This window comes from Dermacentor silvarum, chromosome 7 (assembly GCF_013339745.2).
Source record: "Dermacentor silvarum isolate Dsil-2018 chromosome 7, BIME_Dsil_1.4, whole genome shotgun sequence".
NCBI lineage: Eukaryota > Metazoa > Arthropoda > Arachnida > Ixodida > Ixodidae > Dermacentor > Dermacentor silvarum.
The window spans coordinates 102,900,591-102,920,573 of record NC_051160.1 but is presented as its reverse complement, the minus strand read 5'-3'; the positions used below and the strand labels follow the sequence as shown (position 1 = coordinate 102,920,573).

The following is a 19,983-nucleotide window of genomic DNA, read 5'->3' as shown; positions in this document are numbered from 1 at the left end:
ATGACCCCGGTTGCAAATACCCATGTTTGCGTGCCCTAGTTGGCGTCAAATAGCTTGATTGTAGTGCGGCACTTGCACGGGAAGGTCCGCATTCTCACACTGCACTGTCTTCTGGATTGGCCGATGAAAACGGCTAGATGTTGCCAGATGGAAGTTGCAGAAACGGGGTGGAACTCGCCAGGAATATTTCGCCTTAACACAACGTCAAGATCTACCGACTGTAGGGAGCAGGTTCTAAAGAGAAGCTTTCTTGTCGGCTCTCTCGGGTTTGGCCTGGCTACTGCTGCCATTGTCGGTCGGTATGTGGGTGGTTATATCTGTGAACATATACGTGAAGGTGATACGAGTGCCGAAAGGAAGCGCCAGCAAACGAGATTACTACTAGCCCTGTATTGTGACCAAGCAGCGCCTGTTAGCGCACCTGTGTTCTACGCAATACACAATTCATTCCTGCTTAAAACCTGAACACATAATGCCGGCTCATGGGTATCGCTGAAGCAAACCGACCTAAAACGAAATAGCGCTTATATTCAACAGTTTCTTTGATTTGTATAACTTTGATTTAGCTGGTGGGCATGTGCTACTTAGTGTGTGTCCATGCTTGGCCAATCACCCAGAATTGGTATTTGCTACAGGCGCACTCGATGTATAGAATCATTTCACTGTTCACTGAACAGTGTCCTTCCTTCGACAGGCATCATACATCGCTCTCATCCTCGTGGCATGGCTGCGTAGATGTCTAACCTTGTGCATTCGCTTAATTTGGGGCTTGCATTTAGGCATAGCTTGTGAACAATGTATTCCATAATTACAAAAATTGCATGAGAATAAAGTTGTGGCGTTTTGGGTGCACGAACACACACACACTAAAAGAGGTTACACCGTGGCAAACAATGAAAAGAAATACGTTGTATGCATAGATGTTAGTTGGATTGCTTTTCATTTACCGCTGCAGTAAAGCTTCGTTTCACATCAATTGAAACATGTGCTTGGGACCTGAATAACTTTTATTTAGGCCAAATTTTTTAAGTTGTTAAATATCGTAAAATAAAAAAAAGCAATGACGCGTCAAGCTTACAACTGTGTAACTCAGAAGTCGAACCCCATATACAAGTCTTCAAACTGCACCTATTAATATATATTATTCTGTCATTCATAAATAGATACCAAAATACAATTGTGTAGACAGCACCTATTGAGGTTTACGAATCTGTAACTCAGAAATAGAAGCCAATAAACAATTCTGTAAACCTATTGAGATATATGAAGAGGACAAAATTGGTGCATATCATACACCACTATGAGGTATACCACCCTTATTTGTGAGTAAGACTGCGAGTACGCGAGTTTAGAAAACCCACGTAAACATTGCAACAGTATCCCGTAAACCGCACACTCGTATATCACGTTTTTCCCTTTCAGATATCCAACGGATGCAATTGCAGAACTGCGGTATTTTGTTTGGTGCACAATTACGGATTGAGAAGCTTCGTGCTTCACGTTTTTTTTTCTTTCTAACTGCTCTATTTCTAGCAATTTTTGCAGAATTTATGATATCTTATATAGAACTTCTGCTCCCAATAGTTGGTAGAACATTACAATGATTTCCCTCTTGAATGATAAAAATATTGTTAAAGTCGGTTCAACGCTTACCAAATGAGTGAATTTGCGCGTTTCACATATTCGTTTGATTTCGAAAGTTGTAGCTGGCCACGGGCTAAAGCCTCCTAGTTCTTATCGTTTCAAACGCTGGAATTGACCCGCCGCGGTGGCTCAGTTAGCTAAGGCGCTGCGTAGCTAAGCGCGAGGTCGCGGGATCGAATCCCGGCCGCGGCGGCCGCGTTTCGATGGGGGCGAAATGCAAAAACGCCCGTGTGCTCGCGTTGTAGTACCCGTTAAAAAAACCCAGGTGGTCAAAGTTAATCCAGATCCCTCCACTACGGCGTGCCTCATAATCAGGACTGGTTTTGGCACGTAAAACCCCAGAAAGAAGAAGAAGCTTTGGGCAATGTCGTAGATGGCTAAGAAGTGATCCGTACATTCGTTGGCACAATTCTATTAGCACGTGTATATTGTTTCGCTTTTCGATGCTTACCGTTCTTCAGCGGATGTGTCAGTGTTATCGATTTGTCGCTCGGCGCAACAGGCCCCTATTACATCGGTAAATTTTTGAACGTATTCGCCCAATAAATAGATAAGTGACTGATGTATTTATGGCGCTAAATGTTTCTTCACCATCGCTACAGCGTGACAGTAATAGTTTAGATCGACTAGAGATTTTTTGTTTTACCTGAATGCTTCTTATTCTAAGTACACACGGGTGTTTTCAGTCCCATGTATACTGCCGTCGCAATGCGGCCGCTGCGGCAGGGGTTTGATTCGGCCCCATCGTGCACGCTGAGCAGGAGAACGACATCGCAGACGACGCGAATTAATTGGCGGGTCATACTGGAAAAATATAAAAGCGTCCGGAAAGTAGACACGTTTAGGCTGACGTGACGCCAACGCCTGACGTACTGAGCTTAAAGCACTGTACGGAAAATAATATTCGCTGACGTCGGTGCTAAATAGAAAGTGCCGTGCGCATGCGGAGGCGGCAATAGCTTGGTCACTTTCCTCTACGCTGCAAGGCTAGATTATCTGCCACACCACCGCGCTCGCAGCTGGCGGCAGAAGGCCGGGTGGGGGCACTCACCCCTCTATTTGCTCCTACCCTTTCCAACGTGATTGCAACGAATTCCAGCATGATCCCTCTTATCATGTCACCGCTTCAATATCATGGCGCCAGCGACGGTTTATCCGCAGCAGCGATCGATAAGCACTCTTGCGTATTACTCGTATACTTTCGATACGTTCGCCACGCTGTGGCTGGGAAGAAGCGCAAAGCCGTTCGTTCGCGGCACTTCCTTCCGAGGATTTTCAAATTTATCTCGAGATCCGGTGGTGCGGCATCTCTCGTATCGCCCCCGGTAGCTTTTTGATATACATTAAAGCGTCTGGGCACGCGTAGCAAGGAAGGACAGAGAGAGATACTATTTGCAATGATATGCCGGAGAGAAAGCAGCGAAGAAACGCAGCGATATTCATTGAAGAATGTCTTAAGTCGCGGACAAGTTAGTTCCTACTTGAGCTAAAAGCACCAACGAATGGAAAATAGAGGGAATGAAAGACGAGCAGCGGCGAAATACGCAAATAACCTCGCTGCATACACAGTATTTTTACAGCCAGACTATAGACCTATCATGGATGGTCGCATATACAACCTCTGGCTTACCTATAATATATGCTCGCCCCCAGACACCATCTCAGACTATGTATCTTCCGTCTTTGATAATGCCTTCGACATTTATGTGTGACATCGCAAAACTTTGACTTCTGTGACGTCTAGCTATCACCGTTCTTCCTTCCTTCCTTCCTTCCTTCCTTCCTTCCTTCCTTTCTTTCTTTCTTCATTTCTTTCTTTAAATTTCTTTCTTTTTCTTTCTTTCGCAAAGCTCCGTCTAACCAAGCGTTGTAACTTAAGATGAATAATTTTCGTAATGGCTATGTCGAATGCGAGTAACAGTGCTATTTCGCAAATTGTGTTTCCCGCGCAAGGATCCGCACGTACACTTTCAATCATGTTTTACGTTAGTCCCAGCCTAGAACGTCTCACGCATGTTCTAGCTAAATTCTGTACTCGTCATTTGTAACTCCCTCTGCAACGGCTCCCGATCGAGTCAACAGTCTTGCGAAATAAATAAATAAATAAATAAATAAATAAATAAATAAATAAATAAATAAATAAATAAATAAATAAATAAATAAATAAACATTCGACAGATATAACATGAAACGAGTTCAGTGCTCTTTTTCAGGATCATATACATTTTGGAAGAACATATCGGTTTGTGGCATTCTGCAGGCACATGCCAAACGGTCCACTGTGGCACGAAGACACATGGTGGAACAGCCAACGCCACTTGCTGCAGCTCGCCTTCTCTTTGTCCACGTACTCAACCCTCAACCGCAGAGGCATGCTGCGCTTTTCTCTCAGCATTGTATTTGCATACGTGTCGTCTCCATGGGCACTGTTCCATGTGTACTACTCCGGCAATGAAACTCAGTATACAGATTACATCTCACTACTGTTCACGGAGCCCTAAGGGGAGATGCTCCTCAGAAACATTTCTTTTTAAATAATGACACTGGGCGAATGAAAATTGTACCACTTATAGAGCTTGATGTGTTCATTCGAAATGTACTTTTAGTTTCTGGATATCTCGATGCTTTCATGTCCTAAGTGCCATGCATAAGTGAGAAGCAGTGCATGTTTGTGCAGCTGCTGGACTAAGCAGTTGGCATGCTAGAGCAGTGCAAAATTATTTTTCTTATCCCTAACACTCCACTGAGTGCTAATGCAAGATAATGTGATTCCCTTTATAGGCAACATTTTAAGAGAATTTCGTATCTGGTGCTTCATTTTCAGTGGCTGGTGCCCGAGTACAATTAAAAATTTTCATCCTTAGAAAAATATAGTGACTGCATTAAATCCTAGATAAGTGCATTCTACATATCCTAAAAATGACGCCCATCAAATGTAGTCTTGATTGGACCATAATAAGTACATAAAATGTCGTACACAAACGCCTTGTTTTGCTCAAGATATGAAGTTGAGAAAAATGCGATTGAAAGCTATAAAAGTTGTTTACTTCTGATAATTATTATTATTACTTCCCGGGGAGATTGTGATGCGGCAAAGCTAACCTTGGAGAGAAAAAGCTTAGGCCTACCACCTTGCACGAGCCCAATGGTGTGCGACACCGCGGTTTGACGCATCGCGCGCTTGAAAATGTGTGAAATCTGTGCCTTTTCTTGCCACCTCGAGTGCTTTAACCGAGTTTATTATACTTTTCCCGGTCATTTCTGGCTCTGATTTCTTCATATGTGAAATAGGAGAGATCAATGTTGCTGAAACAACTAAAAACACAAAACCTATTTCTTTAATGAAAATCGCCGTCTTTTTGACCCGCCTCACCAAAGAAGAAAAGAAATATTCTGGGTGACCGTCGCCTTCGTCAAACGACCGACATTTGTCTTCGGCTCTGACTTGCTACATATGGAGAGTTTCCTCCACCTCCTTCCAGCATCATGTGAGGCGCTCTCCATTAATCTGCATCCAATATCAGAGTATTTGTTGCAAATAGCGGCATTCTTCCTTTTACCTCTATTGTTTTTTTTTTGTTTTTTTTGGCGTCGTAGATTCAAGTTAGGACTCTTGCATGGCTCAGAGTGCAAGGTAGAAGGAACGTGCTCGTTAGTGGGAAGCGCAGCCAGGCCGAAAAGCTTCGCGTGCTTTTAATGCATTTGCATTTTGTACCATAGGAATACAACCCACGTCATGAATTAAATATATCGCTGACTGCAAAGGCCTCGATAAATATGTTTACAGAAATGAACTTCCTAAGGGCTCGGCGTATTGGCATGTTGACACGCAGCCGAGTTGAGATAACTGGTGGAAAAACAGCCAGTGAAAGCAAACTAGAGGATAACGTGCAAACCAATTCTGACTCAGCGAGATGTCTGTTATCCGGTCTCTTCAGTGATAATGGGTGCGCTAAAGATTGCGCTTAGCCGCGATAGAAAAGCAGGTCTGACACGCCCAAACGCAATCTCGTCGCTTTTGCGCTAGCGGCGGCGGTGTGGACGATCACGTGGGTACGGCGGAACGTCAATACAACCACAGGATGAAGGTTGGGCGAGTGGGTACAACTTCATTTTGTAAAAACACTGGGAAAAAAAGGGGGCACACAGACAGAGACAAAATGTTTGCAAGTGCTCGCCATTATTTGCCGACATGTGTGTACTGTTCAAACACAGGAATAAGAACACGATATATAGTGAGAGTCGAAGCAGCTCACATCGCACGCAAAGGTGCTTACAACATTAGATAGGCAGCGATATCACTCTCGCAAAAACAACCTTGATAAATCGTTGTATAGGGAGGGTACTATATATAGGTGATGACACGTGTTATTGCTTTTGCCCATGCAACGTGTGCACATGTTATGCTTGCTCACATTGTATAGGCTCCTGCCACTGGCCGTTCCAACCCGGCGCCCTCCAAGCAGAATGGAGCAGCCGTGCTCTTGTTATGATACTGCGTCTACGTAAGTATTTTGTTGTTTCTGAATAACACTTCGTTGCAAGTCAGCGCTTGTCCCGTGGCCTTCTCCGTCCTTGTCTTCTGTCCTTTTCTGCGGTCACAAAATGCACAATACAGCTGCTTAACTGCAACGGCGCTTTAAAATAATTCAAATGTACGCATTAAATGCACGCGTCTTTTGTACAGTGACGCATTATATCACTACTAGAAGGTATTGACTTCAGCTATTCAACTGCCGTTTTGAAAGGCGTGTGACCCAACTGTAAAGAAACGGTGCCAATAGAAGGTACGCCAGACCAAAAAAAAAAATGCCTCCAATCCACGCTAGAAGTTGGTTGGATGGCAAAGCTACAAACGACAACTAGAACTAATACCCATTGCGACGTAGCTTGAAATTATTCACATGGTGACATTCACATACACTTTACCTAATAATTAGCCTAAGACGTTCGAAGGCCTGCGCCGCTACCTCGTGCACCTACAAAACCAGGGAGACGAAAAATGCACTTTCAATGCACTTTAACTCATTATTAACCTAAGACGTTCGAACTACCTGCGCCGCTACTTCGTGCACCTACAAAGAGGGGACCATGGAGAGAGACGAGAACTCCACTTGACCACACTTTCGCCACGCCTCGTATGCACGCTGCTCTTCAGCAGTCTTCCCTATACGCGGCCTTTCCATAGCACTGTCACAATTCAAATGAGTTCGTAGGCGGGTTCTTCTTTTGCATACGAAAGTGTAATTACGTCACCCCCTGCTTTAAATGCTACCGTTTGCAGCTTCCCAGCAACTGCAGCTTATGCAACCGTAATATTTACCCGGAAACGCTTGCGGCGAAGGCTAGGTTCGAAGGAAAGCTTTCTGGCTCTTTTTGGTTCTTTTCCCCGCACGGCCGGCGCAGCCACTGCCGCGGATGCGCGGAGACTAGCGCTATCTGGTGATGCTGCAAGGAACCCAGTTGCGCACGCGGCGCGTGTCTCCCGCTGATTGGTTGCGTTTTTGCCCACGGACACGACATACCCATTGGGAGGTAAAGCTAGACAGCCTTCGATGTAAACACACACACACACACACACACACACACACACACTCGCCTTATGCAGCGTTGTCACCACGAAACGGTACTGAAAAATAAAATCGACTGTCTATCGCCCCAGTATTACGGCACGTTAGCGCATTTCTCCCTGTTGGGCAACATTTGCAAAATACCGATAGCAAACGCAGCTTTCGCACAGACACTTGTTTCAACGAAACTGCGCTCAGATTGGGTGCCGCACGAAAAACGATAGTTAGACGCGAAGGGGGAAGTACTGACAACGACATCAAGGTTTAGTAACCACTGCGCTCGATCACAGCAGCAACGCAGCTTACGGCCTGACCGCGTTTCCAAGCGTTTCTATTCCGACGCCTGATTCCCGCTACTGCCGCTTGGGGCGCGCGGACCCCCTTTCAGTGTAGCCAGTCAGCAGCAGAGATAAGCAAGATACGTTTAGAGTATTGGTTAAAAAAAAGCACGAAGGAAATTGGTATGACCGGATACGTCACAGGCACAGCACAACTGTACAAGATAGATATAGAAGTTTTATGTCAGGGAGAAATTATTGAGGAAACAGACAAAATGCCAGACTGATAAATATTTATATATTACTTGATTAGCTCAAGAAGGATAGGTGACAATTTTCACTGGTCCATTTCGAAGCGTATGCCAAAAGATCATCATCAGCTCGAATGCGTCTTACCGGTGCCTGAAACGACCCTTCTGACAAGTTTGCGGCGCTCGCGCATGACCACTGTCTGAGGAGACGCTATTCAAAAAGTATTCGCGGCATTTTCGGTGCATTCCTTCGCCTGCTCGTTCAACACAAGCTATCCGGCGTAGATGGGTCTGAGGAACCAACACCTTAAAAACTCCCGGAAAAAGACAATAAAAAGCAAGAAAGAAGAAAAAAGTCGCAGTTTCGCCCGAAAGCGAAGCATCAATTGCGATACCAAATTAGTAGAAAGCTATACAGAGTAAAGATAGTAGTTTTATCGGCTGTTAAGCTTGGGCACATTCGCTTACTAACGGAATTAACAAGCATGGTTTCAGCGCACACAAAGAAGCATAAATAGATCACACTCGATGACAGCAGACAACCGCTGTCAAAACGCTGGCATGAGCAAGCGTGGCAGCAGCAGCTAGCTAAGGTCCGTGTGGTCTATCGCTTCCACGGAAACTGAGTGGCGAAAGCCCAGCGCATGGTAGGAGCCGTGTGCAGACAGCTTTCAAGATACGGTGCGCGCGACGGCCGAAGCGGCGCAAAGTACAAGTGCGCAGTTGCTGGCTCAGTAGAAGCCGCACCCCCTCCCTCCCGCGCTGCCTTCTCGCTTTCCTCCTTTCGCGGGCGAGATTGAGTCACCAGTTCCTCTTCAAGATACGCAGATACGGTCACAAGATACGCAGTTCGTGCCGCAGCACAACGTCGCCCCCCGTCACCCCCATCCCCGCATGGCCTTTCGCGCGACGGTAGACATCGCGTTTGCTCTCCGCCGTGTGCTCGCTCTCTGTAAAAGCGCGCGTCGCTCGCGCGTTTTCACTCGCACATACGGCGCGCGGCGACGATTTTATCGCCCTTGGACTTTGTACGGAACCTCACGGCGACGGCGATGACGATGGCAGAAATCCTCTTGGAGTGTCCATATAATTGTTACCGCAATAAAATGGCTCGCCCTACCGGACCTGAGAAAGTGGATGTCCAGCGAAGCTGTGGAAAACTGCCACTGCAGCTGCTGAGAGAGGTATTCTTTATAAATACGAAATCATTATATGGCCCGTGACGAGGGAAATCAGGCGTTGACATCCGATGGTACGAAAACCCATGTGACCAAGTGGTGACGTCACGTTTTACACGATGATGAGACGTGATTACGTCATCACCTCAAAGTCGCGTGATGACATCTTTGTATATATGTAGCTGAAGCAACATAAATCTGAGAATAACCACTAATAATCTAAATGAAGGTGTTTTCCGCAATAGGGTGTGTCGGTATATTGCTTCAATGCACATTGCATTACCCCGGACTGTAATTGAGAGATCAGTTCAGCCGGAATTTTTCTTAACATCTCTTGCGGCATTTTCGCGGACTGTCCTTGTCTCAGAAATCTCCAGATTAGATGAAGTGCACCTGATGCAGAAATTAAATAAATAAATGAATGTGACTAGGGAGAATGCGCTCAAGCTCATTGATGATGTAGGAATCAAACTCGATAAATACTGGAAACACTGTTGAAGGAACCAATGTAAACACAGATATATTCAATGTGAACACTGAAATTGTCCGCACTTTCGATGGTGCCGAAAATACGCGGCAGTACATATAACACAGAAAACAGGCGATGGGAAGCAGGCGGCGTCAGTAAAAGCGCACACACCCGACGCTTTAGAGATACCAGCATCGTCATGACAGTTTGATTCCTTGGTTGGTATTACGGGCTATCGTTTGAGTAACCATCCTTTTATTTACTTGTTTGACCTGCGTATTGAATTGAACGAAATAAACTGCAAATAATATAACTTATTCCATGAAGTAAGCGCACGCTTTCAAAATCTGGTAGGCGAACTTTCAAGCGGGAGCAATATTACGGAAAGAAACACCAGGACATTGCTTTCGAAAACAAAAACAGGCTTAAGTTCTTTTTTTTAGTACTAACAGGGTGCATTCGTTAATGTCACTGTGCTTTCTCCATGAGTGAACGGGCTCAGAGATCTCAATGCATAGCGTAAATCGCTTTGTTAGGAGCCGCCATAATTGTCACAAAAAATCCTACTCACCTTCGAAAATCGCTCGAACTTGGGCAAAAAATGTCATATACTTAGTCTCTTGTTTATTTGTTTGTTTCTCTAGCCGAACAAACTTAAATGAACACGCTGTTGCAGCGGTTTCGTCAGTAACCAGCTTTTCATGAAGTCGCTGCGCCTGTGAAATTCTCTTTTCCTTTTCCATTTAAACATTCCATGAAAACACAGAAATAGAGCGAGGTTACTGATCTCACCCACCTTTATGGTGTCGAAAGGATGTCCAACTATAACACCAGCACACCCTGCGAAAGAGAAAGATAAAAAAAGGCACATTTGAGTCACCAACGGCTTGTACCCATGCTGCGGACGAATGAAACTGAAAACCTTAAACAGCTCCATCAAAAATAGCTGCCGGAAAGCACAGAGTATCAGGAGCATCAGAGTTACACAGCCCAAATCCGTATACTGGCTCTCCAGCGAGATAGACACGATGTTTGCTGCGCGGCTATAGTGTGATACGTGAGCTCTTAACGGTGGTTCGGCCAAGATGTTGCAGGCCTAAATCACATTCGGTGGGGTGCACAAGATTCTACTCAAGTGCGGTGAAATGTACTTTGGGAATACTATGTACTTTGGGCATACGCATTACTGTAAGTCTGCAGATATATGCGAGGTGCTGCCCTATGTCCACTATTCATTGTTTCGGGCATTACAATGAATTGCCCGCATGGCAGTCATAACAGGTGGACGACCGTACGCTTTTTGAATCAAGAGTTCTGCCCCTTGTCCAGTCAGAACAGGCTTTATAAATGTCCTGCTCCGTTTCTCAATGAAACCAGACTTATGCGACAGGCGGTGATCGCCCGCCAGCACCACTCTTTCCTTTCCCTCTTTCTTTGTCATTTCACAACCGGAACCCCTTCCTCCCTCGCAGAGTAGAAAATACACTCGTTATCTCGTTCTTTCGAGACAAACTTGGACCATGAATCAGAGCCCCCTCTGCGTCCCACGCTGCAAAGACTGTTTCAATCTTCCTCCCCATACTGGAGGATCTGGGGTCCGGTATGGATCCACACACACCTCAATATATAAACTTCCCCTAATATACCACAGAAATTTAAAGATAGACACAATACCAAAACATGCATCCTGAACATCACAAGGACAGAAGGAGAGCAAGAGCTAAAGCTCTACATAAACACTACTCGGGTCTGCAGGATATAGTCCACGTCGACGTTGCGGAATACCCAAGTCTAGATGCCGTCTCTATAGGTATAGTCAATAATCAAGGTCAGGCCCACTCCGCAGCAACAATTACTTGCATGCATGCAGAGGAAGCAGAAGACGCAGCCATAGCTCTGGCTATAAATGGCACCACCGCGGAAATCATTTTTAGCGATTCCAAAACCGCAGTTAGAAACTTGGCCAGTGGCAAAATCCACAAACCGGCCATGCAAATTCTAAACAAATATCCACCGCCTGATCGCCAGGTTCAAATCATCTGGGTCCCGGCACATTCCTCGCACCCAGGAAATGAGGCTGCCCACAACTATGCCCGAGGTTTCGTCAGGCACGCGGTCAGCGAGGAATTGCATGGTGACTTTCCACGAAATTACTATGCACTACCGCGAAGGTAGACAAACATACCCCCCCTCCACATAAATCACTAGATAAACTGCAACAGGTGACCTGGAGACAGTTGCAGACTGGCTCATTTGCCAACCTTCACAAGTATTCGCTAATATATCCGGGCTGCTTCCCACATAAATGCGAGAACTGCGACGCCCACAAAGCGGACCTGACAATATATTGAGCGACTGCCCCGGGCTCAAACCTGGGGCAGAACTCCAACTTATTAACACTTCGGACTGGGAGGTAGCGGTGTGCAGCCCAGTTGACGGTCCGCAGCAGACCCGCGGTCAAGCTGCGGACCGTCAACTGGGCTTTGGAGGTCACCGAAAGTCAAGGGCTTAGGCCACCTCACGCCGCCTAGCAGAAGAAACCCAGTAATCCAAATACCTCTGCATCTGACGAAAATAAAGTTTTTCCTCCTTCTCCGGCACACAGACAGGTAGAGGTTCTTTAATTAAATCTAGAGAGGTCTGCTTGCGGCTTAACATGGGTCTCAAAATATTTTTTGGCTAGTTTTAGATATTTCCGTCGATTTACGTGTTCTGACGGTTGTTGTGTTCTTTATGTGTTATTTCAGAAGCATTTCATTCATCTGAAGTAGCAAGCTAGGCCTGCCACCAGGCAAGGCCCTCCTGGTTTCACTTACGGACCTCTTTCTCTCCGATTACTTTTCTGTTTCTCTAAGGTGCACATATAGTAAGCGTTTCTCCGGATACTGCCATGATTGACGCTTTTTAATGGTGCTTGAAAACAGTGAGAAGCTTGGTAAAAACCGTCAAAAGAGCAGGCGGGAGTTTATCTAGGAATTTCAACCGTTCGCACATATTATGTAGATTCAAAAGGCTAATAACTGTATATACATTCATAGTCCGTGCCTCGTTTGCATTGTTTACAAGGCACAGTGCTTCGTAAAGCCATTTGTGTCTTTTATCTGAGTTCCCGGACATTTGACTTCCAAATTACGATTTCATCTGATTTATATAAAAATCTTTTTCACATGACTGCGCTAGTGAGCCGTTGATTTTATTGACGAATGCACAGTTTTAGAGAACTACTCCACGAGAAGCCAGTGGTGACGTAGAAACAATAACGCGCCGTGAACACTAAGGCTAGTGGCAAAATCTTGAGGCAATGATTTCAACGCAGTTCCAACGCTCCACAGGCACACGTCCGTTTCTTTGTGAGCAATATATCTAGCAATAAATTTTGGCTATCAAGGTTACATTGGTGCAAAAAGTATTTGCATCACGAAGTAAGTTGAACAAAGTCGCTGAAGGCACTACCACACCAACATACTTTGTTTAAAAACAGCCATGCAATATGCTGGGGCCAACGCACTTGGTCCCGTAATGACGTCAAGACAGCCAGGCACAAGGTGTGCAGGAGAAATCATCCGCTCGAAGGCAGGAATTAGGAGCGCGTACATCGTTGCATGGATGGATGGATGCAAAACTTTCATGAAAGTCATGAGGTACGCGACTCAGCGCGCAGCGGGCCGCTCCCACGTTGGGACAATCAGGCCATGGCCGAGCGGCGCATCGTGAACCCGTTGCGTGCAAAAATTTATTTGGGGATGAAGTTCGCAACGCTCACGCCACTTGGGGCACTATGACCAAGCGCGAAACCTTTAGTCCAGCAAAGGCATTTTCATCGTGTGTAAATAGCTTTATAACAAATTTCGGTGAAACCTCCACCTAAAAAATAATAGCATAAGCTACCCTTGACATCCGGAAGGGTAGCAGTTTGAGCCTGTTAGTAATAAGGACTGAAGAACCGCGAACTTAGACCCCCCCCCCCCCACACACACACACACACACACACACACACACGTGCGGTCTTTGTGTGTGTATGTGCTTTTTCTGTATAGTTCACACTTCTTTAGTCCTCCTCAGTGACATCCACCGATGCCACATGAAAGTATACATGTTTCTAGCACTGCATAGAACAAAACACTCTCAAGCGGTCTGCGGTGTTTTCTCTTGCGTCGACATCGCGACAAGCTATCATGCTGTTTTGCTCCAAGGCACGAAGGGCTTTATCGATGCCTGCCGTACTGTCGTTGCCCGCTGCTTCCTAGAGCGACCACAACAGCTAGCAATGTACCTTAATACGGTACCAGAAGGTACCACGAAATTATTTTTCTCCACGACGAACCGAAAATGTCACGCCATAATGAAGTCCCGCGTTTTATAAATCTAATATTACCCCCGTTGTCCACTGTAAAGTAGCCACCGGCCATGGTGTTAATAGACCTTGAGGAAATAAATTCAAGTGCGCTTCTGTAACGGTATTATAAAAAGCCTGCCTTGTATGACACTATATATGGCACCTATATGCATGTGAGGTGTACCAGTCATTGTACACGTATCGTTTGGTATTTTGCGGCACTGACTTTAAGCATGTCGCAAATATAACTGTTTACAGTCATAATGTTTGAGCGATACGACTACATAAAATGGCTCCAAAAGACGAAATAGTCACGCGGGATTCAACAACAAAACAACCGTGACAGCATTCCCTAATTGTAGGAAAAAGTTACTGGAAAAGCCTGCTGCAAGAAGTAAGTGCAAAAATGAAATTGTAACAATTTCCGAGGGAAGCAGCCATATAATGCTTATGCATTAAAACGCCGCATGTCTTCACCGGCAGCTTACGAGCACTTATATCATGGAACCGAAACGCGTGTTCTCAAAGTAATGTGCTATGGTGCCGAAACTGTGAGGCCCCCGCAACAAGCAAATGAACGGGTGTTATGATGACTTTAGTTAGAATAGAGGAAAAAACAGTAAACGCAGGTATTTGAAGTTATAGTTGAGATTGAGGGGAACAAGCAGAGTATAGGGCCGGTGAAAGCGGTGGCCAATGGAAGCGAATGGAGTCAAGGGCAGGAAAATTTGACGGAGCTATGAAATTAGAAAAATGTCTAGGAGTCGACCGGCTCGAGAAAGTGGTAATTCAGTTCGCCGAAAGACGCTTTATTCCTGCGGTGAATAGTAAATAGGCTGATGATGAAATAGCCAGACCAAGAGGTCTGGTGCGTTTAAACATGGAAGAAGAAAAATACGATTGGGAAAACCGGCGAGAACTGACGAGGTAATCCGGAACACACGAAATACAACCGGCGATCTTCATAAGCGCTATAACCGTTTCCACTACTTGCGCGAATCGAAATGATTTTCACGCGACGCAGCTTCACTCGCTCTTACAGGACCGAAAGTCAATTTGTATAAAAGTTCGCTCTTTAAAATGCTTTATATCGCCAGATGTTTTTTTTTTTTTTGTAGGCGAAGCTTTCATTCCCTACCATCCCATGCTTTGGCCTAGATCGGTCGGACGTCGGTTCGTCGGTCTGTCTACCGGTCGGTCACTGGTCGGGTACTCGCCTAGTAGATGAGACCTCACTTAAAGAACAAGCACGTCTGGCGCCGGGATTGAAACCTCGGCCCGCCTGCTCAGCAGCCCTATGCTCTAACCATTAGGCAGCAAACACATTTTTTATGTAACATGGCAAACAAAATTCAAAATATATTACAGAGCCAACTTTGCTACCCACTCAAACCTCGGGTAAACACGCACATGCTTTCAACAAGCATCCAGTCCGTCGGAGGTTCCTGCGCAGCCTACACACTTCTCACATCCCATAAGCTGCACTTTCACGATATAAGGATCTTGTAGATCGCGGGCTTTCGGCATGACGATAACACAGCCTAGATATCGAGAGGCTGTGTAGACCCAGTGCAATGAACATGAGCCTAACTGAGTACGGCGTGACGTCAATATCCTTTCTAAGCATCCGTTGGGGAATGCCACAAACGCACGCACATTTCTCTCTTGCTTACACCAACTAACGCTTTCAGGTGGTCATCACGTGCTGATTACGGTGACGATATTCATACAATTAGTATGCTCAACACGATGAAAGCAAGGTATACCTCTGAAAGCATATATTTCGAAGTGTACTATAGACAGTAAGACAGAGCTGTGTGTTAGCGTATTGAGGTAGCCTAAATCCCATTTCAGATTAAAAGAAAGAAATGCAGTTGGGTATATCAATAATGCGTAGGACAGATAACCAGTGGTCTGTTAAAGGTACAAAATAGATGTAAAGTATATAGCGAAGTGCAGTCGAGGACGGCAGAGGACTAGGTTGTGCGAATAAATTGTGAAATTTGCAAGCATAAGATTGTCTCAGCTCGCGCAACACAGGGGTCAGTAGATCACCGGAAGCGACCTTCTTCCTGGATTCAGTGGACACTAAGATACTGATAATGATGGTGATTATAATGGTGATGTCTGACACCACTGAAAGTCTCGAAATATTCGTTTTGTCAGCAACATAGTTGTATTAAACTGATTTAGTTAAAAAAGGGATTATGTTTTTTAAGGAACGTGAACTGCAAATTAAATTCATAACAATACATTTTGTTGATGCAACTATTCATGTTGCTCCATTACTCTTACTGCTTGAGGTTGTAAGGAACGTTCTATTGGATGTATTCGATGACATATGCATATGTGGCTTTTTTTCATTTTCACCTGCGTCTAATGCTCTGGAACCGTGCATTTCCACATGGTCCATACATATTTTTTTCTTATTTACAATACTGTAAGTCCTTACAGGCTGTTACAGGATGAGAACCATACAAACAAGGCATAAACAACTTACGAGGAATATAATTCACACTGAATTACTTTCAAATGGTATTGTAATCGTCAGAATCATTCCAAACTACCAGTGATACATGAATCCTCTCACTCGCTTCGCGGCTCCCAGAGCCATCCACCTGAGATTTCCTTTTCTGAACTGCTGTCGACGGACAAGTTTATCCGCACGCCTATGCACCCCGATGTATGTATGACATGTGTTTTTCATTCAAGCGTTATATCTGAGCCGGGAGGAGGGGGAATATACGCTACAATGTAATCTTCATTGTCTGTAATCATCGTGCGAGATTGCAATCATGATAGCGAGCCCTTCGTTATCACGCGGGCTGGTTTCCGCGGTCTCCACTCCGTTCGCCGCCAATAAACGTAGGCTTGAGCGTGACGGCGCGCAGCACACTTATCAATCATGCCGTTCTTTATAAGTACTGCACACTGCAAAGGTACGTATGAGTAGCGAAAAGTTATCACTTTGATCTCCTGCGCAAAAAAAAAGGTTCATAAATATGCAATTCAGTTTAAACGGATAAGTAGGGTATACAAGGGCTGGTGGACGCAAGCTCCATCGATAAAATGCTATAAAACGCGGGAAGAACGACGAGCCCTAGCTTTTCTTTCCCAGATCTGACCCAGACCACGAGGTAATAAACCTTACGTGACAGAAGCGTCCACAGCCTATCCCATAAACAAAAGCACATATGTGCTACTGTGAAACACTGCAACGATTCGTATTTAATGCGAGGCAGCACCCATATAACTTCTTCGTCATTATTATTAACGACGAAATTCCCGGCCAAAAATAAAGAAAACAAACGCCTTTAATTGAAAATACGTTCTTATGGAAGTTGCTTCTGATACAGATATGGTTCTTTCGTGGAATATATGACGAACAGCGAATTTACTATTTTCGTGTCTTATAAAGGCAATAGTTTCCCATTACTCGCTCAATGGCAATATTAACTGAGCTAACAGTACACGGCAAAGAGTGGCATCGCTTCAACACAGGTGGAGCTCAACGGCACAGCGCCTCCACATTGCGATAAGTCTCTTACATCCTGTAAGCCGATAAGGTCAGCTGTCGCGACATCCAGGCAGATACAGCGACGCGCCTCTTATGTGAACAGCCAACACAGAAAGACAAAGGGCTATATCGATCGCTATCAATAATTGCCCCGATAAATTGCGTGATTGAAAACCGCTTTCGTGGGCGCGACATGGAGCACTTACAGCGGCAAAAAGACCATCGTGTTCAAAATTGACGAACGTAATGACGGTCCACTTTGACGGCGTGCGTTCGACGCACGTCACAGTGCATTATTGTGGGCTCGTAAGTGATAAGTTTCTACCTGTGCCTTCTACCGGTGCTAACGTATGGGGCACAAACTTGGAGGTTAACAAAGAAGCTCGAGAACAAGTTAAGGACCGTACAAAGAGTGATGGAACGAAAAATGTTAGGCCTAACGTTTAGAGACAGGAAGAGAGCGGTGTGAATCAGGGAGCAAACGGGGATAGCCGATATTCTAGTGGACATTAAGTGGAGAAATGGAGCTGGGCAGGCCATGTAATGCGTAGGATGGATAACCGGAGGGCCATTAGAGTTACAGAAGGGATACCAAGAGAAGGGAAGCGCTGTCGAGGACGGCTGAACACTAGGTGGGGTGATGAAGTTAGGAAATTTGCAGGCGTAAGTTCGAATCAGCTAGCGCAAGGCAGGGGTAATTGGAGATCGCCTTCGTCCTGCAGTAGACGTAAATATAGGCTGAGGATATATATATATATATATATATATATATATATATATATATATATTAGTCTGCTCCGGACCACCATCAGTTGCACTTCGCTCCCGAAGAGACAGGACGTGTGTCGAGTGAACTCCTCAACTACACTTTGCAATGGAATCGGCGTGGTTTAAATCATCTATCCGGGACCTCAAAGAGGTACGACGTAATGCTAACGCATTTCTCTAGTATTTACCGGTAAATCGTCACCGAATTTGTTGACTTCCGAACTAGCCGAAAATCGGCCAACCTTGCTTTTCACATCGACACAACGGAGGTGAACAGATGGGCTGAGGGGGCGAAATGGGGGGGGTGGAAAGGGCTTTGTCTTGTTTCAGGTAATGGTGTTACTAGCAGCAGATATACGTACAACGTGCCCTGTTCGGCTTTCCTGACTTGAACAGCACTCTGTTACGTGTCTCTCTTCTTTCCTTCTTGTCCCTACCTATGCGCTCCGTTCATCACAATGTGACGCAATGCCCTTATTAACGACACAATATGCATGATTCATGTTCGTCCCTCAAAAGACTGTCCACAATCGGGTCTGTAAGTTTCTATGTTAATGGAGCAGAAATGTATGGCGAACGACCGATCCCTGAATATTTCTTCCATATGGCGGATTGTGCGTATTAACGTAGCCCTTATTAACGAAACGTTCACTGTATTGGAATTAACCAAAACAATATACTCGTACACTTAACGTCAGTGCAAGGCGTCGCGTTATGCAAGCTGTAACATGACACGTGGCGCAGCTAGCAGTCACGTATTGTTGGGTCCTGTAAATTTTGCTTCCATTTTTATAAAATGCAGGCTGCGTAAAATGCGAGAACCTTTGTAAATGTTGCCGTTTCTACAGGGTGGTTGGCGAACCGGCTTGGGCTAGCACGCAGATTGTCAAGGGAAGGGAACTCAGAGTGGTATCATTGCGCATTCATGCGCTCAATTAACTTATTACGCTGCAATGCATCACTCAAAAATATATGTGCCTTGTCAGTACACAAGTTGGTAGGAATATAATTCACTGACCAAGTTCAATATGAATACATTTGGGAACGCCCGCGGGTTCTATCCCGTGGAGTCGCCAGGACCCATTATGCTTTGTATACTGCAGGACACGACGTATATACCGTATTTACTCGGTTCTAAGGGGCCTGCAGTTGTAACGCTTACCTCGACTTCCATGCTTCAAAAGTGCTGAATGCAATACCCTTGATTGCGATAACCCTATGAAGTCAACAGCCGGTGAATCAATGGAAAGCACAATAAACCTTACTTGTAATTGTAATGTGAAGGTGATAAGGTAAATGAAAATAAAAGTAAGCAAAACTACAAGTTGCCGTCCGTGGGAGCCGGCTTTTCGTTCATAGCCTGGCGAGGGTCTAGAGTCCAGCAGCTTTGATGTCTTCAGGTAGCGTACGAGACTGCGCTGGCCATTTGCCTGTCCTAACGTTCGCACACTACGTGATGCTTTAATTCTTTCTCCTCAGGACCTCAATAAAGTTCGTACTCACTCACTCACTAGAAAGATGTCCCACATACGCCGCCATGGCCATGAGTGACGCTGCCTAACGTTATTGGGATCAGGGGTGCTATAACGTAAAATGATTCCAAGCTGTTTTGTTTCCAAATTCCTGACGTCAAATTTACGTAACCACCGAGGCAAGCATCAGGCGGTGATCCGCAGCGTTGTCTGAACAACCCAATAAAACCCTCTCCTCGTTTATAGGAGGTCACTTTTGTTTGCTTTTAAAACCAACAACATTGTCTACACTCAGCTGTTTTTGTTATCTCATTGGCTGACAAGGGTCGAGGAGCAAGCACGCTCTAGTGGAGAGGGTTTCGATGAGGCCGAGGCAGCGCAGTGAAAATAGATAACCGCATAAAGAGGGCGGTGCCGACTTCTCAGATTGGTCCGCTTCGCCTTGGCTTGCGGTGGCGGGTCGAAAATCGTGGCGGCGTGCAACGGAAGGAAAAGAATGC

The 19,983-nt window shown here is 45.3% G+C and overlaps 1 protein-coding gene across 1 annotated transcript in view; it reads right to left on the bottom strand.

The window, feature by feature from the left end:
• The window catches only part of LOC119458333 (mitochondrial basic amino acids transporter-like), a 51,906-nt gene that overhangs the window by 20,279 nt on the left and 11,644 nt on the right, over window positions 1-19,983 (bottom strand). The window contains exon 2 of the mRNA XM_037720170.2: window positions 10,187-10,230. Within this exon, the coding sequence (XP_037576098.1) occupies window positions 10,187-10,230 (44 nt within the window). The remainder of the gene's footprint in view (window positions 1-10,186; window positions 10,231-19,983) is intronic.